At 35.1% G+C, this 18,688-nt stretch overlaps 1 protein-coding gene across 7 annotated transcripts in view; it reads right to left on the minus strand.

The window, feature by feature from the left end:
• Atp9b (ATPase phospholipid transporting 9B (putative)) overlaps positions 1-18,688 on the minus strand; it is a 278,807-nt gene that overhangs the window by 188,430 nt on the left and 71,689 nt on the right. For all 7 annotated transcript variants that reach the window (XM_010605561.3, XM_010605560.3, XM_010605556.3 and 4 more), the window contains one exon: positions 8,405-8,499. In XM_010605561.3, coding sequence (XP_010603863.1) covers positions 8,405-8,499 — 95 coding nt within the window. The remainder of the gene's footprint in view (positions 1-8,404; positions 8,500-18,688) is intronic.

The raw sequence follows: 18,688 nt of genomic DNA on the forward strand, positions 1-18,688 counted from the left end.
AAAAAAAAGGCAACCCAAATCCTTAGAAGAAAGTAATAGAACCCTGCAGTTTTAAAATTGAAGCTAACAATCCAAATTTCTAGGCATACAAAAAAATAAAAACATACGAACTATATGCAAGAAACTATGCAATCAGTAAAGACCAACTCTGGGAATACCTAACATCAGAATTAAGAAATCAAAATTTTGGGCCGCAGTTTAGCTCAGTGGTTCCTCTGCCTCCTGCCTCGCAAGCGCAAGGACCCCAGTTCGATCCCCAGTACCCCCACAAAAAAAATTTAAGGCAGCTTTATAACATCTCAAAGACTTAAAGGAAAACATGACCCTAAAACATAAACAAACAAGAAATCATAGCACAGAAAAAGAAAATATAGCGAAAAAAGAACCAAATAGAAACTTCTTATTTGAAAGGATACAGTATCTGAAATAAATTCATCAGGTGACCTTAAGATCAGATTGACAATAACAGAAGTGTCCATTAACTTGAAAATAAAAAAAAATATTAAAAATGAATATAGTAGCACAGCCATTGAGGAATATTAAGAAGTCTAATATGCTTGTAACTTTATTCCAGAAAAAGGAGAGACTAAGAAAGAAAAACTATCTTAAGAAATATTGACTGAAAAGATGCCTGATTTGTTGATATCCAAACAAACATATACAGATTCAGAAAGCTTTGGGAAAACCCTACAAAAATATTTTAAAGATATCAAAATCAAATTGCTAAAAACCCACAGATAAAGGGGAGGAGGGCCCTAAAGAGAGAGAGAAATAGCACATTATATACAAGGGAACAATTAAAATACCCCTGACTTCTCACTACAAATAATCAAGGCACAGGACACTGGATCAAAATAATTAATGTGCTAAGAATCAACCCAAAATTCAATATCCCATAAAAATAGCCTTGAAGAATATAGGTGAAATAAAGACATTTTCAGGGGGCCGGAGATTTAGCTCAGCAGTTCCGTGGCCTGCCTTGCAAGCGCAAGGACCAGAGTTCAATCCCCGGTAGAAACGAACGAACGAATGAAAGAAAGAAAGAAAGAAAGTGTAACAGATAATGTGAAATAAAAAGAAAAGGGGCAAGGGGGAAATGAAAGGGGAAAGGAATAAATATGAGAAAAAAATGGAAACAAAGTCTTTGTAAATAGGGAAGGGTGGAGGGGTTGAAGGGAAGGCAAAGGAATACGGAAAAAATAAAAACCAAGATACATTAAGTAAAGGTACAAATTCCCAATGATGAATGTCAGTATACTGTATACCTAAAATGTACCAATAAAATTAATGAAGGGAAAAAAAAACAGTAAGGAAAAGAACAGAGAGATTAGGAAAGTGGAACACAGGGAAATACTGATGAGCAATCCTCCATTATAATATTAGGTAAAAAGGAAAAACAGTTACCAACAGAAGCAACAGGTAGTTTATTGATAGAAAACTGAAAGAATTTCCTTGATCTAATTCTGTTTTTGTGTAAGGCACAATCAGAAATTGATGAATGTCGAAAAAGTTTGAAAGCACTGCCACCAGTAAAAACCAAGTTGATCATGTCAGATAAGGAAGATTACAAGGGTACTGAGGACTCAGCTAAAATTTACAATCATGAATTTATATTTGCTATCACTGGTCTATATTGTGAGAGACACAAAACAATTCATTTTGCACTCCACTTACTTAAATTCAGTAATCATATAAATTTCTAAAAAGTTTTAGGTTCCACTTAATGTTTCTGCATAGCTATTGCTTTATTTAGATTCTTACATCCTTTCAAATTTCTTCATATGTAGTATTAGACACGTGAAATTACTCTTCTGTTCATGAGACAGCTAATTCTTCTGAACTCCACTTTTTTATTTAGATTAGTCTCTCCTATCTTAAGAGTCAGATCTCATGTACAAGTTGAACTGGCAGGTTACATGTTATGCTCAATCATTTAAAGGCAACACATTTTGCCTAAAATTGGTATGGCTTCTTTCATTTCTGGAAGACATAGTAACTATTTTTCTGTTTACATTTATTTATTTTCTACTTTAAGTGAGTTGGAACACACAAATTTCAAATTGCTTACAATTAGTTCAAGAAGAACAGGATAATAGACACCAATAAAACTGACAGTCAGTGATGCTAAAAAGAATATCCTCTTCTCACAGCACTAAAATTGTCGAAGAGGACTGAATAATTGTTTTAGAATAGCCATTCAGCAAGCAGCATGAAAGGATATTGAAACAGTCAACAGAAAACAAAAGAAAATGGTGTGGTAGAGACTATCTTCCACCTTAGACTCAGAACTTTCAAGCCTTAGACTGACAGATGGCTTCCTGATACACTCCTCAGCATTATCTACAACTAGTTATGAACATGGAACTGATTTTTGGCCAACAGATCACAATAAGTAAGTACAATGATATATCTGGGGTGCATGCACTCACTCTGTCCTTCCTCCTCTCTGCTGCTGGCCAGTATAGAGTTGGACAACCATTGGGATTCCTTATGAAAAGGCATATGCTAAAGATGGCAAAGCTGTCCCACCAGCCTTGGACCACCACCACTGGGTTCTTAACTGAAGAAGGAAAAAAAACTCTCTTGAATAGAGGCGTATCAGTCAACTTTTAGGTCAGAAATCAGAAGCACTCTAGATCTTACAGCAAAAGAAATTTCACATAGGGACCGGGATTTAGATCAGTGGTTCTGCTGCCTATCTCACAAGTGCAAGGTCCCAAGTTTGGTCCCCAATACAAAAAACAAATAAAAAGAAAGATGAACAAGATGCTCCAAAATCAGAGGAAGAGACAAAGCTCACAACTGAACATCCAAAAGTACTCTCAGAATGTTATAGAAGATGCTGTAGTAAGGATAAAGTTCAAGACATACAACAGAGCTGTGATTCCATGGTTGGGGTTGGAGACACAATTCTCATGTAAGCCCTGAAGCTGAGAAGAAACAAGTCCCTTCAAGAACACTTGCCAGCAAAAAGAAGTGTGGCAGAAAGACAGCTCCTTCTCTCCTGTCTTCTACTTCGTGCAAGCACATTCAACTGTGAAAGCTATTTCCAAATTTCCAGGACTCTAAGAGACAAGGAACTCATTTTCTCAAGTTTCTAGGTAATGCAAACTGGACAAAGGGAAGAGTGCAGCTGAACACACTAGTTTATCATAGTAGGGTGATGTGACTGCAGTACAGACTACACAGGAAGCTACAACAATATATGTTCAAGTCAGTCTAGTTTACAGAAAGAGAAATACATTGTATAACTTGAGGCATGTGAACATACTACCAAAGTACTTATTAAGCAGCCAAATGACTACAGATAAGGCAAGAATCATTCATTTAAATATTATATGGTCACAACAATTTTCAGACAATGAAACTGTCCTACCACAGACTACCTACCTTTTGATACAGGAAAATAAAGAACAAGCTAGCAACAATCCTCATTTCTACATGCACATGAACATTTAGAGGAGCGCATTTCATCTAGTATATTAGACATCAAATGACTGAATAATGGCACAATAATGAGAATGTCATTTGAAGCTTTTCACGATAATTTAAAAATCATTCTGAAGTTTTCAATAATGTAAGAAAGCCTCTGCTATTAGGTCAAGGGCAACATTTGTTCGCATTACTTAAAGGTCATTAAGATACATCCTTAATCATAACATGTGGTTCATTACAAATAAAATTGCCTTTCGTTCAATAAAACTAATTAAATGTAAATGGTATTGTTTACTGCTATATGGATCTTTTGAAATAAATCAGCAAGTCATGATTTATTGAAAATTACTTGTGCCTCATGGTTAATAAATGTGCTTGATCGCAAAAGCCAGAAACATATTTCCCCAATGTCTACAATGCCTGAAAACTGTGCCCTCCATACGGCAACGAGAAACAGCATCTGCATCGTAGGACCTGCAGTGCAGCTATTATCATTCAGCTCCTCTGAAATTTTAATTCTGACCATATTAAGTGTCTTAGAATGCCGTAACTAATAGAAGTTACTCTGCAGTGCTGACCTTGGTTCTTCAGGAAACACTGTAGTGGATGCCAGGATATTTACTTACTCGGGAGTGAGATGGTGGCATGAATCTGACATGACACAAATGGCAATGTGACACAAAATATCACCAAGCCCATAACAACAGAAACACAAGAATTCAAATAGGAATGACAATTATGGCCAGCATAAGCAATAAAATCCCAGATAAAACTGCACTGCCTGTATCCACAATAAATTCAGAGTTTTCTTTATTATGAAAAAATCTATATAAAATGGGTCTACAGCTGGGCATGGTGGCACACACCTGTAATCCCAGCACTCGGGAGGCTGAGGCAGGAGGATCGCTGTGAGTTTGAGATCAGCCTGCGTTACACAGTGAGTTACAGGTCAGTCTCAACTACATAGTGAGACCCTCAAAAAACAAAAACAAACAAAAAGGTTTAATTTTATGATGGTAAAAATTTAAATTGATTACTAAATCAGAAATTCAGCTAAGCTTTATTCACTCAAATGCTTAATTATATTCCTTATCAAACTATACTTCCCATAAAAATTTTAAAGCTGGTCCAGGGATTTCGCTCAGTGGTTTCACCGCCTGCCTCACAAGTTCTAGGACCTGAGTTCAATCCCCAGTACCCCCCCAAAAAAAACCACAAACAAAATTTTAAAGCCACATTATATGAAATGTATACCTAATTATTCTAAAATATGTATTTTACATATATGTGTGCCATTAACAAAAATGAAGACTCTCCGTTCTTATAATATTGAATAAAATAAAATGTGACTTCCTATTATTACAGAGATTACTCAGTTATAGATAATAGTATACTAGAACTTTAATAATGTATTATTTACATGCAATAAACTGCAAATATTTAAGGTATAAAATTTTGTTTTGATATACATGTCTATTACCATCACCACAATTGTCAAATATTTTATCACCTTCAAAAGTACCCCTGACTACCTTGCAAAGCCCAAAATTATAATCTATCACAAAATTATCATTTACTGTGGCCATTTCCAAGCTGACTACCAAGAGTGCATCCCACAATTCCTCGGAGGACTGGTAGGAAGAAAGAACAGAGGGTAGGGTTATCATGCAAGTATGGTATCAAATAAAATCTTTGGTTCTCTCTCTCTTTCTCTCTCAGTCTGGAGCGATTAAGAACGTACAGCAGCAAAAGAAATGAAGGACACAAGGAAGAAATGTGTAAAGCAGAAAAAGTAGCACTAACCCAACAATCAACTTAATTTACATCACAAAGTCAGCAGGCTGTAAGATGTCACTCTGATAAATTTTTCCTTACCAAATAGCATGAGAATAATAACCTACATGCCCTAAGTACTAAGATAGTGACATAGCTTTATTTTGCAACATGAAAAAAATATAAAACACTGGGAAATAGGGTTATGGTGAGAAAAAGCTGAGTCAGGAAACAATGTGACAGAGGATATTCAGGCTGGAGCAAGGCATGACTATGCACGGTGAAAGTGCCATAAAAACGAAGCTGTTTGACTAGCACACTAAATCAAATCACCCAATTGGCTGAAGAGATAAGCGGCACAACGGAACTTCATTCTCTGTGGGTCACTGTACATCCTGTAGAACTGAAGGGAATATTTTAATACCTGCAGTACTATAAATGCTAATGACCAGCCTTTCACTCTTAGACTCGATCTACTGAAAGACACTTAAAATGGTTAAAAAGATAAATGAATACTAGTGTGAGAACATCTTCTGGACACAACATGAAATCTACAAACTTAAGAGGAAAACATACCAATATTGACCCAAATAAAATTTAACAAATTAATATGCCAAAAGATAGGAAGAAGTTAAGAAATAAAAGTTAGAAAACAGATTGAGAGAATGTGTTTATAATATGCACTGGGCTATAGTATGAAGAAACAGGGAACACTCATACTATTAGATATTGAGACATTATATTGTATAACTTAAATGTAGCAATAAAGTTGATTATTTTTTAAAAATTATATAATCATCTGAGGGTAATTTTTAATTTGGGAAAAAACACTAAGTGTTCAGTGAATACTACTGATGCAACTAACAGGGATCTTTCTTTTCTTTCCCTCCTTTAAGTTTGATTTCTTATTAGTAGCTTGATCCAAAATAAATGTTAGATTGATTAGAAAAATGTATGAAAAAAAGGTACTTAAAACAAAACCACTTAAAATATAATCACGAATACAGACACTGTAGTCTGAGCATAAAGCAAAGGTGTAATCATTTTAAAAGTAATTTTAAAACACAGGTAAGTCATGCTGTACATAGATGCTCAATTTTTATAAAAACTTTTAAATAAAATTCATATAAAACGTGTAAAATATTACACAAAAGATTACATGAACATATTGTTGAATAAATAACCCACTGGTGGGGCCTGGGATTTAGCTCAGTGGCACCATGCTTCCCTTGCAAGAACAAGGTACTGAGTTCAATCCCCAGCACAAAAACAAAACAGAACAAAACAAAATAAACAGTACACTGGGAAAACAGCTACACAGCACCATCCCACTATCCAAGTGAAAAGAGAGTAAAGAAAGGGTGCTGCCAGGAGCACTGTACAGCAAATATGATGGCAGTCAATGTCTTCATTTTATGACTTACATATTATTACCAAAGCACATAGTACTATTAGTCAGGTAAAATATAAGCCTTCCTCTCCTTTCTGGAAGAATGTATGCTGACAGCTGAGAAGCTCTACCAGCAGGAAGAGAGTAGGTACCAGGCTTCTTTTATTAGTGTCTTCAGCTGCTTCTGACTGTCATCTAACAGAAAGTCAGATTCATAAAATCATTAGTGTATAGCCTCATCCACCTTATTCCTTATTCACCCTATCTGGCACTGTGTGGCTTCTGGCTCTTCACCAAAGTTAAAATGACCACAAAAGGTAAATGTTTCAAATCCATTCAGGGTATCCAGGCAGCTATGAAGCATAACTAAAAACACAAACAAGAACTTCTAGAACTGCTTTAGAAAGTGGCAAGAATCTTGTGGTATGTTCAAAGCAATGGGAATATTTTGAAGGACATCAGTGGAAATGTGTCTTTTACTATAATCCTTTCAAAATTCACCACACTTTACAATTATGTCTTGTATTTTTCCAGTTTAAAAAAGAAAGAGAGAAATGGGCCAGGGAGTTAGCTCAGTGGTGCCGCTGCCTGCCTCCCAAGTGCAAGGCCCTGAGTTTGATCCTCAGTACCACAATAAAAAAAATTTAAAAAAAGAGAGAGAGAGATGATTATAGTAACAGTGTGACAACACATATAATGATGAACAAATAGACAAGGAAGGAATTAAGAAACTCATCTGAGTCTCGCTGGTTTTGGAAAATATACAAAATACATAAACAATGAATTTTAATCTAGGAACTACCTAAAACAGGCAAAAGTAAAATAGCTGAACAACAAAATATCTCTCAGGCCTGTGTATGTCAACATGTTTTCCAAGAAATTCAGCATAAAGAACAAGAAGGTTCCTATTTCCATGGTAATTATAAATTATATTTAGGACATGCTGCTGTACCTAATCTCATACAACTAAGCTAAGGAAAAGGACTAAATCTACATTATCAAAATTCCCTTCTCTCAGACAACACATGCTTGGGTCAAAGGTCATCCTAAAACAATCTCAGTTTTTCTCTACTCTCCAGAGTATCAGGAAATCCTACAGAACAAAGCTTCTTGCATTCAGAATGATGCTATATATGAACTAACCAAAAACAAACATAATGGTGGTTGTGTTTGAAAACAAAATGTGCACTAGTTTGGGAAATTCATACATTTGTGAGAGAGATTCTGAGATCACTGAAAATTGTTCTCACTAACCCACTGTGCACCTTTCCAAAGTACAAGTGAACACTCAGTAAAGCTCAAGCCAGAGTCTCCTACTGGTTCAAGAGACACAGTGGCACTTGCTTTCTCTGATCACAGAGGTTCTCTATGCTACAGGAGAAAAAAAAAAAAAAAAAAAAAAAAAAAGGGTGACTTCAAAGGCAAGACTAACTCAGTGTCTAAATTTGTCTACCAAAGCAATACTTGACTAGTTATTAAGGAATAAATCAGTTAGCAACAACAGACTCCCAGGATCCCCACCATAAGTCCTCAACATCAACATTATTTAACTGAGAAAGTAAAAACAAAAAAAAACAAAGGACAGAAAAATTTAAATGTTAAACAATAGAAACAATTCAAACCACTTAAAGCAAGTTACGCTAAAAAATTACAAAAATTATTTTGGCATCATTTTTAGTGACTCCTCATTAGGTATAAAATAAATTCCCGATGCACTACATAAGTTGGCTGGTACAAGCAGAAATGTCCTTCCTCCCTAAGAGTAACACTAAAATAAAAGGATTCAATAGTTTTCATGATGCTCACCCCTAGAGCTGGCAGCCGTTGTGTGCAGCTCACTGCCACCTTTAACTTCCAGTCAGTTTCACCATCAAGCTGGTCTGTTCGAATAAAACATGAACCTAGAAAGTCGAGGAGAAAAGGTTACCACTCTTGAAATACATTATAGAAGATTACTCCTTGTCATAGTTACTTTTCTCTCAGTGCTGAGACAAACTACCCCAGGACCCAAGGTTAAAGGGGAAAGGTTTATTTAGCTCACAGAGGTTTCAGTCCATAATCAGCTGGCTCCAAGGCAGAGCAGCACATGGCAGAGGGGCAACAGTTTATGGCAGTGGAACACAACAAAAGCAACAAGGGAACCTAAAGTCTTTATCTTTTCTTACTCTTTTATCTTATTCATATGACATAGGGTATGTAACTCACACCCTTAATCCTATTGCCCTCAGATCTAGCACTGCATAACAAATTCATCACACACTCTAGATTCAGCAACCTCCGAAAAAGCCGCACCAATGACTGCATAAGGCTTTGGGGGACATCTAGACACAAGCTTGATCTAAGGGTGCAGTCAATGCACAAATCAGGGTACAGCAGGACCCAGAAATGATATATTTATTTAGACAGTTCTAAAAACAAAACCTTCTGAAGTCTTCATTTTGAAAGACAGTAGTTGGCTCAAAAAACAATTCTGTAGAAAGATACCAGTCATTAAATTTTTTAAATCACTCTTTTCCTGCTTGATGTTCTTGCCTATTAAGGCTTACTATTTAACTGTGACATTATTTTAGAAAGACTAAATTGATCATATCTACCTCTGATCTACACATATTTTGACAATGAAATGATATACACAAAAATCCTCAAGTGTGTGTGTGTGTGTGTGTGTGTATAGCTAATAAAATATTACATTTACCACCATAAAATATGCGTTCAGTAATAGAAGCACAGTTAACATGCTAGTATCTAGGTAAGTGCTATTAGATACTAATAACCATACTAAATTTTAAATATAGAAGAATATCAAATTTACTCTCAGACTATGCTGTAACATACCTCTTCTCAGAACCTTCCTTATAGAAAGAACAGCAAAAACATAAGATGACATACATACAGGACTATTAATTGCAACACTTTTTTACAGTAACAAAAAGTCAGAGACATTTAAAAAGCTAGCTGAAACAGCATATAGAGAAATTTTTAAAAGGAAAAAACAAAAAACAAAAGAAGACATCAACATAATACTATGGAAAAACCAATAGGACACACTGTTAAATGACATTACATACAGAATAATACAGTTGAGGAGAATGTATGAGTAAATATGTGTGTGGTTATCTGTACATGTGTAATAACTACATGTGTACATATCTGTGTGTACATGTGTTACCTGTGTGCATGAATATCTGTCTATGTGCAGAGTTGTTTATGTGCATATATCTTTGTGCATGTGTATCTGTGTATCTCCGTATTTTCTGTATACATAACTGTGTATGCCCACATCTTTGTGTGTATGTAGCTCTGCCTATATAGAAATCTACCTGTATGTATATGCATGTGTGCATCTACCTATACAGGAAGGAAAGGAACAGAAAAGGGGACAGATTAGGCAGGCCTTGCTAATTACATCTTAGTTTATACTGTTCACTTGAAAATCACATATGTTTTATGTAAGTGAAAAAATCAAGCTATAAACATTTTTATTTCAGTATTAGGGAGTAAACCTAGGGCCTCATACATACTAGTCAAGTGCTTTCCCACTGAACTACATCTCTAGCCTTTTTAAATTGTATTTTCAGTCAAAGTCCCACTAATTTGCCCAGGTTGGCCTCAAACTTGCAATACTCCTGCATCAGCCTCCTGAGCACCCAACATTATGTGCATGCACCACCATACTCAGCAACCCAAGTTTTAAAAAAGCTATTCTTAAAAAATAAAAGCCTCTAAGACAACAAATTCATAGCTTAATCACAGAAAGAATTCATTCAAGTGATGTTGAGCTTCTTAAATGTTCTAATTATAGAATAAAAGTTACAGAAAGTATATAAGCCTTGTTGTTACATTCTATGAATTCTTAAAAAGCAAATACCCTATGAACAACTGTAAGGTCCATTAGAAGAGCCATTACATGCCTCGGTGCACTCATCCCTTCCTCCTGAAGGAACACTATGGAATCTTCCACTTGATGGTTGTACTGTAGGATTTAACACCTACTAGCATAGCCTTGCTGACTCTCAATGTGTCATCAAAGACACTGTTAATACCTAAGTGCTTTCCCTGCAAATTCATCTGCTGAAAGGCTGGGTCTGCGCGGGGCTGAGTGAACATTCATAGACTCCTTCTCTAATATGAGAAACCAAAATATAAATACAAAACAAAATGAAAGATAATAGCAAGTACAGCAATAGATCTTTTATAAATGGGAAGGGGAACAAGAGATGAAGTAGAGAGAAGGGAGAAAAAAAGAACTGAGATGCATTACATACATGTACCAACTTCCCACAAAGAATGTGATCATTATGCACTATAAACACTTATTAATAAAAGATTAAAATTAAAAACAAAATCTTTAATGAGTTCATATATTTATTTTGAAATAGTCTTATTTATTAAGAACCTAACTTAAGCTAGCATTCTTTTGCTGTTGCTGTGGCTAGAAACTGACAAATTATAACTATGTATTTATGGGGTATGAAATGGTATTATGAATTACAAATACACTGTGAAATAATTAAATCAAGCTAGCTGGGTATGCTACTGCATGCCTGCAGTCCCAGCATTTAGGAGGCTGAGGCAGGAGGATCCCTGTGAGTTCAAGGCCAGCCAGGACTACATAGCAAGATCCTATCTCAAAAAACCAAAAATAATATTAAAAATTAATAATTACTTGTTTTGTTTTTGGTACTGGGGATTGAACTGAGGTCCTTGCGCTTGCAAGGCAGGTGGCAGAACCACTGAGCTAAATCCCTGGCCCAATTACTTGTGTTTTGTAGTGCGACAATTTGAAATTTACTCTCTGAGCAGTTCTGAATTATGGAATAATTTTTATTAATTATAATATATCTAAAAAAAAAAAGAAAAAAAACAAAACAAAAACTCTTTCCTCCTAAGACTCTGTACCTTTGGCCAACACCTTCCCATTTCTCACCCAGGACTCTGGTGACTACCACTCATCTCTGAATCTGCAAAATTCACTATTTTAGATTCCACATGTAAGTGAGAATATGCAAAGTTGTCCTTCTGTGCCTGGTTTATTTTACTTGCACAAGGTGCTTCAGGTGCACTGTGTTGCCACAAGTGACTGTATTTCCTTCTTTTTGAATGCTGAACAGTATTCAGGTATATAACCCCTTTAAACCACACTGTCTTTACCCATTCATCTGTGATGGACACTTAGTCTGATTCCACATCTTGGCTACTGTGAAGAGTGATGCAATGAACACAAGTTTCCAGATTTCTCTTCAACATACTGATTTCAAGTCTTCTAGGTAGGATTGCTGCATCATATAGAAATTCTATTTTTACCTTTTCTAGCATATTGTTCTTAAAATGGGCAAAGGGCAATATCAATAATTTGTCCTTCTTTTCTTTAAATTTCACAGCAACGAAAGAGTTGATAGGAAAAGATATTTTATTCTCAGTATATGTGTATATGCTACAGGGATTGAACAAGGGCATTTCCACTGAGCTACATCCTCATCCTCAGTCCCTTTATTTATACATACATATATATATATATTTTTTTTTTGTTTTGTTTTGTTTTGTTTTGAGACAACATCTTGCTATGTAGCTAAGTTGCCTGGGTTGGGCTTCAACTTGTAATTCCCCTGTATTAGCCTACCAAAGTGCTGGGATTATAGGCATGCACCACTCTACACAGAAAGAAAAGATCTTAATATGAAAATATCAGTAGTAAATACAAAAGGAATAACAGAACTAAAATGTAACCAAATTTCAACATCTAATGAAACAATGAATTGTTAGCAAGAAAACCGATGAGTACTTTATACTAGCCAGATCAGCTGGCAACACCTCAGTCCATTTGTGACTCTACCCTCTGAATTAGGGGGTATCAATCCAGACATAACATGCTTATAAAGTGAAGCAACAGGAATTACACAGCAGTGATGATGCAGCGTTCTTTAAACAAAAAAAAAAGGAAAACAAGAATGAAGACTGAAAATGAGTATGAACAAGTTTTTAAATTTTACTACCAGTTAATGAAAATACAGGAGATAAAGGAAACATATTAACACTAAAGGTATATAATCAGGCAAATCTAGAATATGAGGAATCATGTAAGTCAAATGACTCTTCAATTAGTAAAAAATAAAGAAGAGAAGAAATTGTTTAGGTAAAAACAGACTTAAGAGACATACTTGTCAATAATGGGACAGACTTTAGGCTCTGATTTGAATAGACCAAATGTAATAAGAAATGAAGGAAGTGACCAAAAAGTTGAAAAACTGACCAGACACAAAATAGTAAGGAATTTTGTTAAATGTTTTATGATGATAATGGCATTATGGTTCTGGTTCATAAATAATGAAGGATGTATTAACAGAATCACATAAATGTGAAATTTATGATTCACTGGAGAAGAGGAAGAATGAGACATTGATGAAACAAGACCAGCCATATTATGACCCCTGGTAACATGGGAGGATGGCTGGGGATTTAGCTCAGTGGTGCCACACTGCCTCTTAAGCCAGGATGTCCTGAGTTTGATCCCTGGTACTTGGAAACAACCCAAATGCCCATCAACTGGAGACTGGATAAAGAAGATGTGGTTTGTTTTTTGTTTTTTGTTTTTTTTAATAAAATGGAGTACTACTCTGCCATAAAGAACAAGAAACTAGAGACATAGCTAAGTGGATACACATTGAGGACATATTTTTAAGTGAAATTAATAGAACACATGTGTAGAAATACCACATAGTTTCTCTGGTGTGATAAAGTAAAAGTATAAATAAGGAGCAAAATGTATAACTGATACTGTGTAATAGGAAGAAAAGGTCTAAAGGTGTAGGGGAGGTGGGAAGGGCAGGGGAAAGGGAAGGGAAAAGAAAAAAGGAAAAAAATGGAAACAAAGTCTGTAAATAGGGAAGGGTGGAGGGGTGAATGGAGGTCAGGGGAATGGGGAAAAAACAAGAACCAAGATACATCATGTAAAGGTACAAGATCCCAATGATGAATGTAACTAACGTATACCTAAAATGTAGCAAAAAAAAAAAAGAATTTAATTTTGAAGCATTGAGTAGAAGCTTCTTAACACAAGTTTATAAGTATGGCAGTGTGACAAGCATACAGTTGACTCTAACTTTAAAAAAAGGCACAGAAATCTGAGGGTGACCTAGTAACGTGAACATAGGAGGAAGAAATAGGTGAGCAGCCTCATTATAAAGTTCTTAACTGCTGATGGAAGGTAATCATTTAGTAAAGGGCCTAAAACTTCTGTGCTCATTTCTAAATTGTTCAGCATTCACAAAACATTTTCCCACAGAAATAATTACATCTTTAGATACTATAAACCCTGTTAAAGATCATTTAACCCAAGAGGCACTAAAATAATGTCATTTAATGGTTAAACTAATTTTAAATAGTTAAAATAATACTATTTATAGCAATAACTGGGGAAAGATGCTAATGATGGTATGTTAAGAAAAGCAGATTTCTTTCTGTCTATAAAAGTAAATTTTAAGGGCCAGGGATTTAGCTCAGTGGCACCATACCTGCCTAGCAAGTGCAAGGTCCTGAGTTTGATTCCTGGAACCCCAAAATAGGTAAATTTTAAAAAGTAAATGAAGACTTGAAGATTTTATAAAATATCTAGAAGCATTTAGTAAAAACTTTAGATCCACAGTGTCACACAGCTTAGCTACCCTCTTTCCTTGACACCTGTATTTACACAGCACTGCTCTTCCATATTTAACTATCATTACTGAACACCTATGTTAAAAGTATTACACCGTCTGGGTCCCATGGATTCTAGTGACCATGGGAAGTTACAGGCTAGTAAGTAAAGAAAAAAAACCAACTCAATCAAAATAAAAAGGGAACAGAAGTTCTGGAAGGAGTATGTACCGTGGGCTTGATCATAGAGTTCAGCCTCAAAATTCTATAATGATATTCACTGCTTATCACCTGAAGTACACTGGGGACCCGCTCCAAAAGCAGGTGGTAAAACTTCTCACTAAAAGGGTGTAGGAGAGGGATTCACAGTAAGAGCATGCCTGTGATGTCCAGCCAGGAAATAGCATGTAACAATAGCATGTAAAGGGCTTTCCCGAACCCTGCCGTCACCCCTGGGAACCCCAGAAAGGCAGGAGCCACTTCTGTGAATACAGCCCTCTTCAGCGCAAAACTCAAGCACTCAAGGCTATAGAAAAGGTACCCAGCAGCAGACCAGAAGGCAGGTAAGGATTTAGAAGATTCTCTTCAATAAAAATTAAATTGGACAATTTTTGGAGATACTGCTAGTTTTCACATGGAGGGATATAGAAGATGCTAACTGGCACCTACTGGCCTGAGGACAAGGACAGTTTCAATACCCTAACATGCATTAATACAGACCCTACATCAAATATTGAGCCCCAGACCCTGTGGTGAAAGTGAGGACCCCCAGGCCAGGGAGTCAAAGCAGGCCAAATAAAAGGGAAAGAGCTACAAAGAAGAGCTGAACAGTTGCTAATTTATAATTCTTGCTAAGTTACTTTACATTTTTAGGCCTGTTTTTTTTTTTCATCTGAACAATGGGAAATACAAAGCTTACATTGGAGTTGTACTGCAGTTAGGGGAAAGCCTGTTAAAGTTTGCCATAAATATATGCACAAAGAACCCTGACTAATAGCTAATTATTTCTCAATTTTAGAGAAACAGTTAAGGTAAGTCGGTACACTCTTCTATTTGTTTGTTTGTTTTTTGGTGGGTACTGGAGTTCAAACTCCGATCCTTGTGTTTGCAAGGCAGGTGCCAGAACCATTGAGCTAAATCCCCAGTCCAAGTACACCCTTTTTAAAAAACAATTTAAGCTTAAAACAAGTCATACAAACCCATATCCATAACAACTTCTGCACACTAGTGGGCATTCTATAATTCTCTTAATCAGCATAAATATCAAGTATTTTTCTCTCTCAGCTGATTTATTTTTGACTATAGTACTCACAGATACCAGAAATTCAATGCTTAAAATGTTCCCTACCTTTATAATCACAAATTTTATTTTTAAAATTTTTAACTACCTTAACATGGGCATTATCAGTGTGAAGATGAATCTTGGACACTGAGAAGTGAATCCCCTTCTCAAAGGTACAAAAAGATTAAGAGAACTGTCTGCTTTAGCAATTCATGATATGTTCAAGAGATCATAATCTAATTACACACATTTTCAAAAATATATCTAATTATATAAGTAAACTTATATATTATTTGTCAAATGAACTATGTAAAGAATACTCTGTAGAATCTGACTGGTTTCTACTAAAATACAGTATATGAAACTTTTGCAACTCGTGTTAGTTAAATGCTTTTTCAAGATTGAATTTCTTCTCTTATAAAACTGTGTATTCCAATAAAAAATATAAAAGCTTCTTAGATGAGCTAGATTCTAGTTTATGTCTCTAGACACTCTACTGTAGATTTGTTTTCCAAAATTTAAATAACAACAGGTGAGACTTTGGAAAGTCTTAAATTTCTACCATTTGGTGCCTCCAACAATGAAACCATTATGTAAATCCTGGTAAATAATTTAAACACTGGAAACAAGGTAATTGCTTTTCTTTAAAGATAAATGACACACTTCATGTTAATTAAATATATATGCTATGTTTAAAACTTAAACACAAAGTTAAAATTACTAAACCTCACAATAACTGACTGATGTGATGTGAGAAGGGCTGGGGGATCTAAAGTATGGCCAACTTGGCTCGTTTTGCAAGGATCAGATCTAGTAATTTTTTAAAAAGAAAGCACTAGCTACACTGGATGCCAGTTAAAGCAAAAATAAATTATTAAATTAGTCTTCTTATATCCTATTACAGACTTCTTATGAATACTTAATTTTGTGTAATTGACAAGAGTTGTCAGGACAGGTTTGATAACTGTCAAATTAAGATCAACTAGTGTATGTGTCACTTTGGAGAGTCACATCAAGTGGTGATGAAGTAACTGACAGGACCCTGTGAGACAGATGAGTCAAAGCCTAACAAGTCACTCCAGCCATCAGAAAGTACCTAAAACAGCTCACAGATCCAATAGCTATGAAAGACAGGCACTATGGTATATGCCCAACAAAAGAAAAATAAACACTGACTTTGCATTTGGCCATTAAACTTCATTTTTCAATCATTTATATGACTTAATGACTCTGCCTGAGCACTAGAGATAAAGGCCAGGAGGGATCTAGCTCAGTGGTGCCGCTGCCTGCCTCAAAAGCAATAGGTCCTGAGTTCGAACCCTTGTACCAGAAAACAACAACGGATAAACACCGAAAAAATAGCACTAGAGATAATATGGATGAGGACCATGCCATTTTAATTACTCTCATCCCACAAACAGGTGACAATAGTACAATCTGTTATATTCCAAACACTTAAATTATAACATTATCACTTAGGATACAAGTAAAAAATATATTGGCATTTCTAAGAGATTGATGAAAACCAGTTCTAAAACATTAATTTCTTTTAGTACCACTGAAAGAACTGTATGCACTTGGGAGATATTTAATGAATTAAGAAACTGATGATGAGAGCTGGGGATTTAGCTCAGTGGTGCCACTACCTACCTTGCAAGTGCAAGGTCCTAGTTCGATCCCAGGTACCAAAATAAATAAATACATAAATAAACTGATGAAGATGATTAATTAGAATTTAAGCCCTTAGCACTAAATATATCAATATTTACATTCTGAATAATACACTTGGGGCTTAACAGAATACTCTATATTAATACCTAGTCAACATATCATCATGGACCAAATCATTGAGCTTATTGATAAGTACCCAGCTGACGCTGTTCAAGTCTGAATATGCAGCTACACTTAAGACGTCAAAACCAACTAAGATTTAAGGACTTTGTTATAATAAACAATATATTACAAGTTTATTTTTAACTAAAACAAAAACAATATAATAATATTAAGTATCAGAAGATAATACAACAAATTCTGAACATCTCTGGTTTTCTAAATACTACACAATAAGAAAATTTTAAATTACTTAAAATCACCCCAAAGCATTTTTGAGACTAAATCCTTGACTAAACACAGTATTATGGGACCAATGTCATGCAGCTTGAAAAATATCTGACCCACTTAATAGAAGAAAAATAACATGAGAACCATGTCATTTCTTACTATCTGAAGATGAGTAACTAGTAACTTTTGCAACTTAAATTTAACAGGAAAAATTAATAAAACTGAAGAATAGAACCACCAGTTAAAACAAAGTACAATAAGGTCCTAAACCCTAATCCAATAAGCTCCTAAACCCTGATCCATTAGTATTCTTTTGGGAGTATGAAAGCAATAACAAATTTAGCACACAGGTTTACTGCATGCTTTTGAGAAAAAGGTTGGAATCTCAAAGGGATTCATGACCCAATATTCATGATTTTGAGAATCACTATACCACACAAAATAATTCCCCACACCATATGAAATACAAGGCAAGATTACAGAAATAGAACATTTCTAGAACACTATGAATCTGAATACATAATCTATCTGAGACAATAGTGTCTCATTTGCTTAATACTTTGGTATTCCAATCATTTTCTCATGCCTCTGCAGAAAAACAATATACATGAGGCTGAAGAATTTCCAAAACTTCTAGGAGTCACATCATCTTAAGCAAGCCATGTTCTCCCACCTTCAAGTTCCTCCTCTGAAAAATGGACAATTCAAATCATCTTCCAGTTTTAAAGTATTTGATATTGTTCATAATTCACCTCCTTATACAAGCTACATATTTTTCCTAACTTAATCATCCAATACAATTTTAATATTTAAAGTAATATCACTAATCTTACACATATTTCTACCATAATTGTTAAAAGGATAATTAATATAAAAATATCTCCCAAATACAAGTATTTTGCTGTTCATTAACCTGAATACATTTGGAAAACATGACAATGAACTCTTAAGTAACAGATAGTAAGATTAGGGATAACAGTGTAAAAACCTCTGAAAATTAACTTCTCTGTGACTGTAATGAGAATACAAACAAAATTTTTCAAAAGCAACTTTTCAACCCTGGAAAATAACAAAAGACTTGTAACAATTCAAGGAGTATTTATTCTAGAAAAAAA

Source organism: Fukomys damarensis, unplaced genomic scaffold, assembly GCF_012274545.1.
Source record: "Fukomys damarensis isolate Sample0158 unplaced genomic scaffold, DMR_v1.0_HiC HiC_scaffold_30, whole genome shotgun sequence".
Taxonomy (NCBI): Eukaryota; Metazoa; Chordata; class Mammalia; order Rodentia; family Bathyergidae; genus Fukomys; species Fukomys damarensis.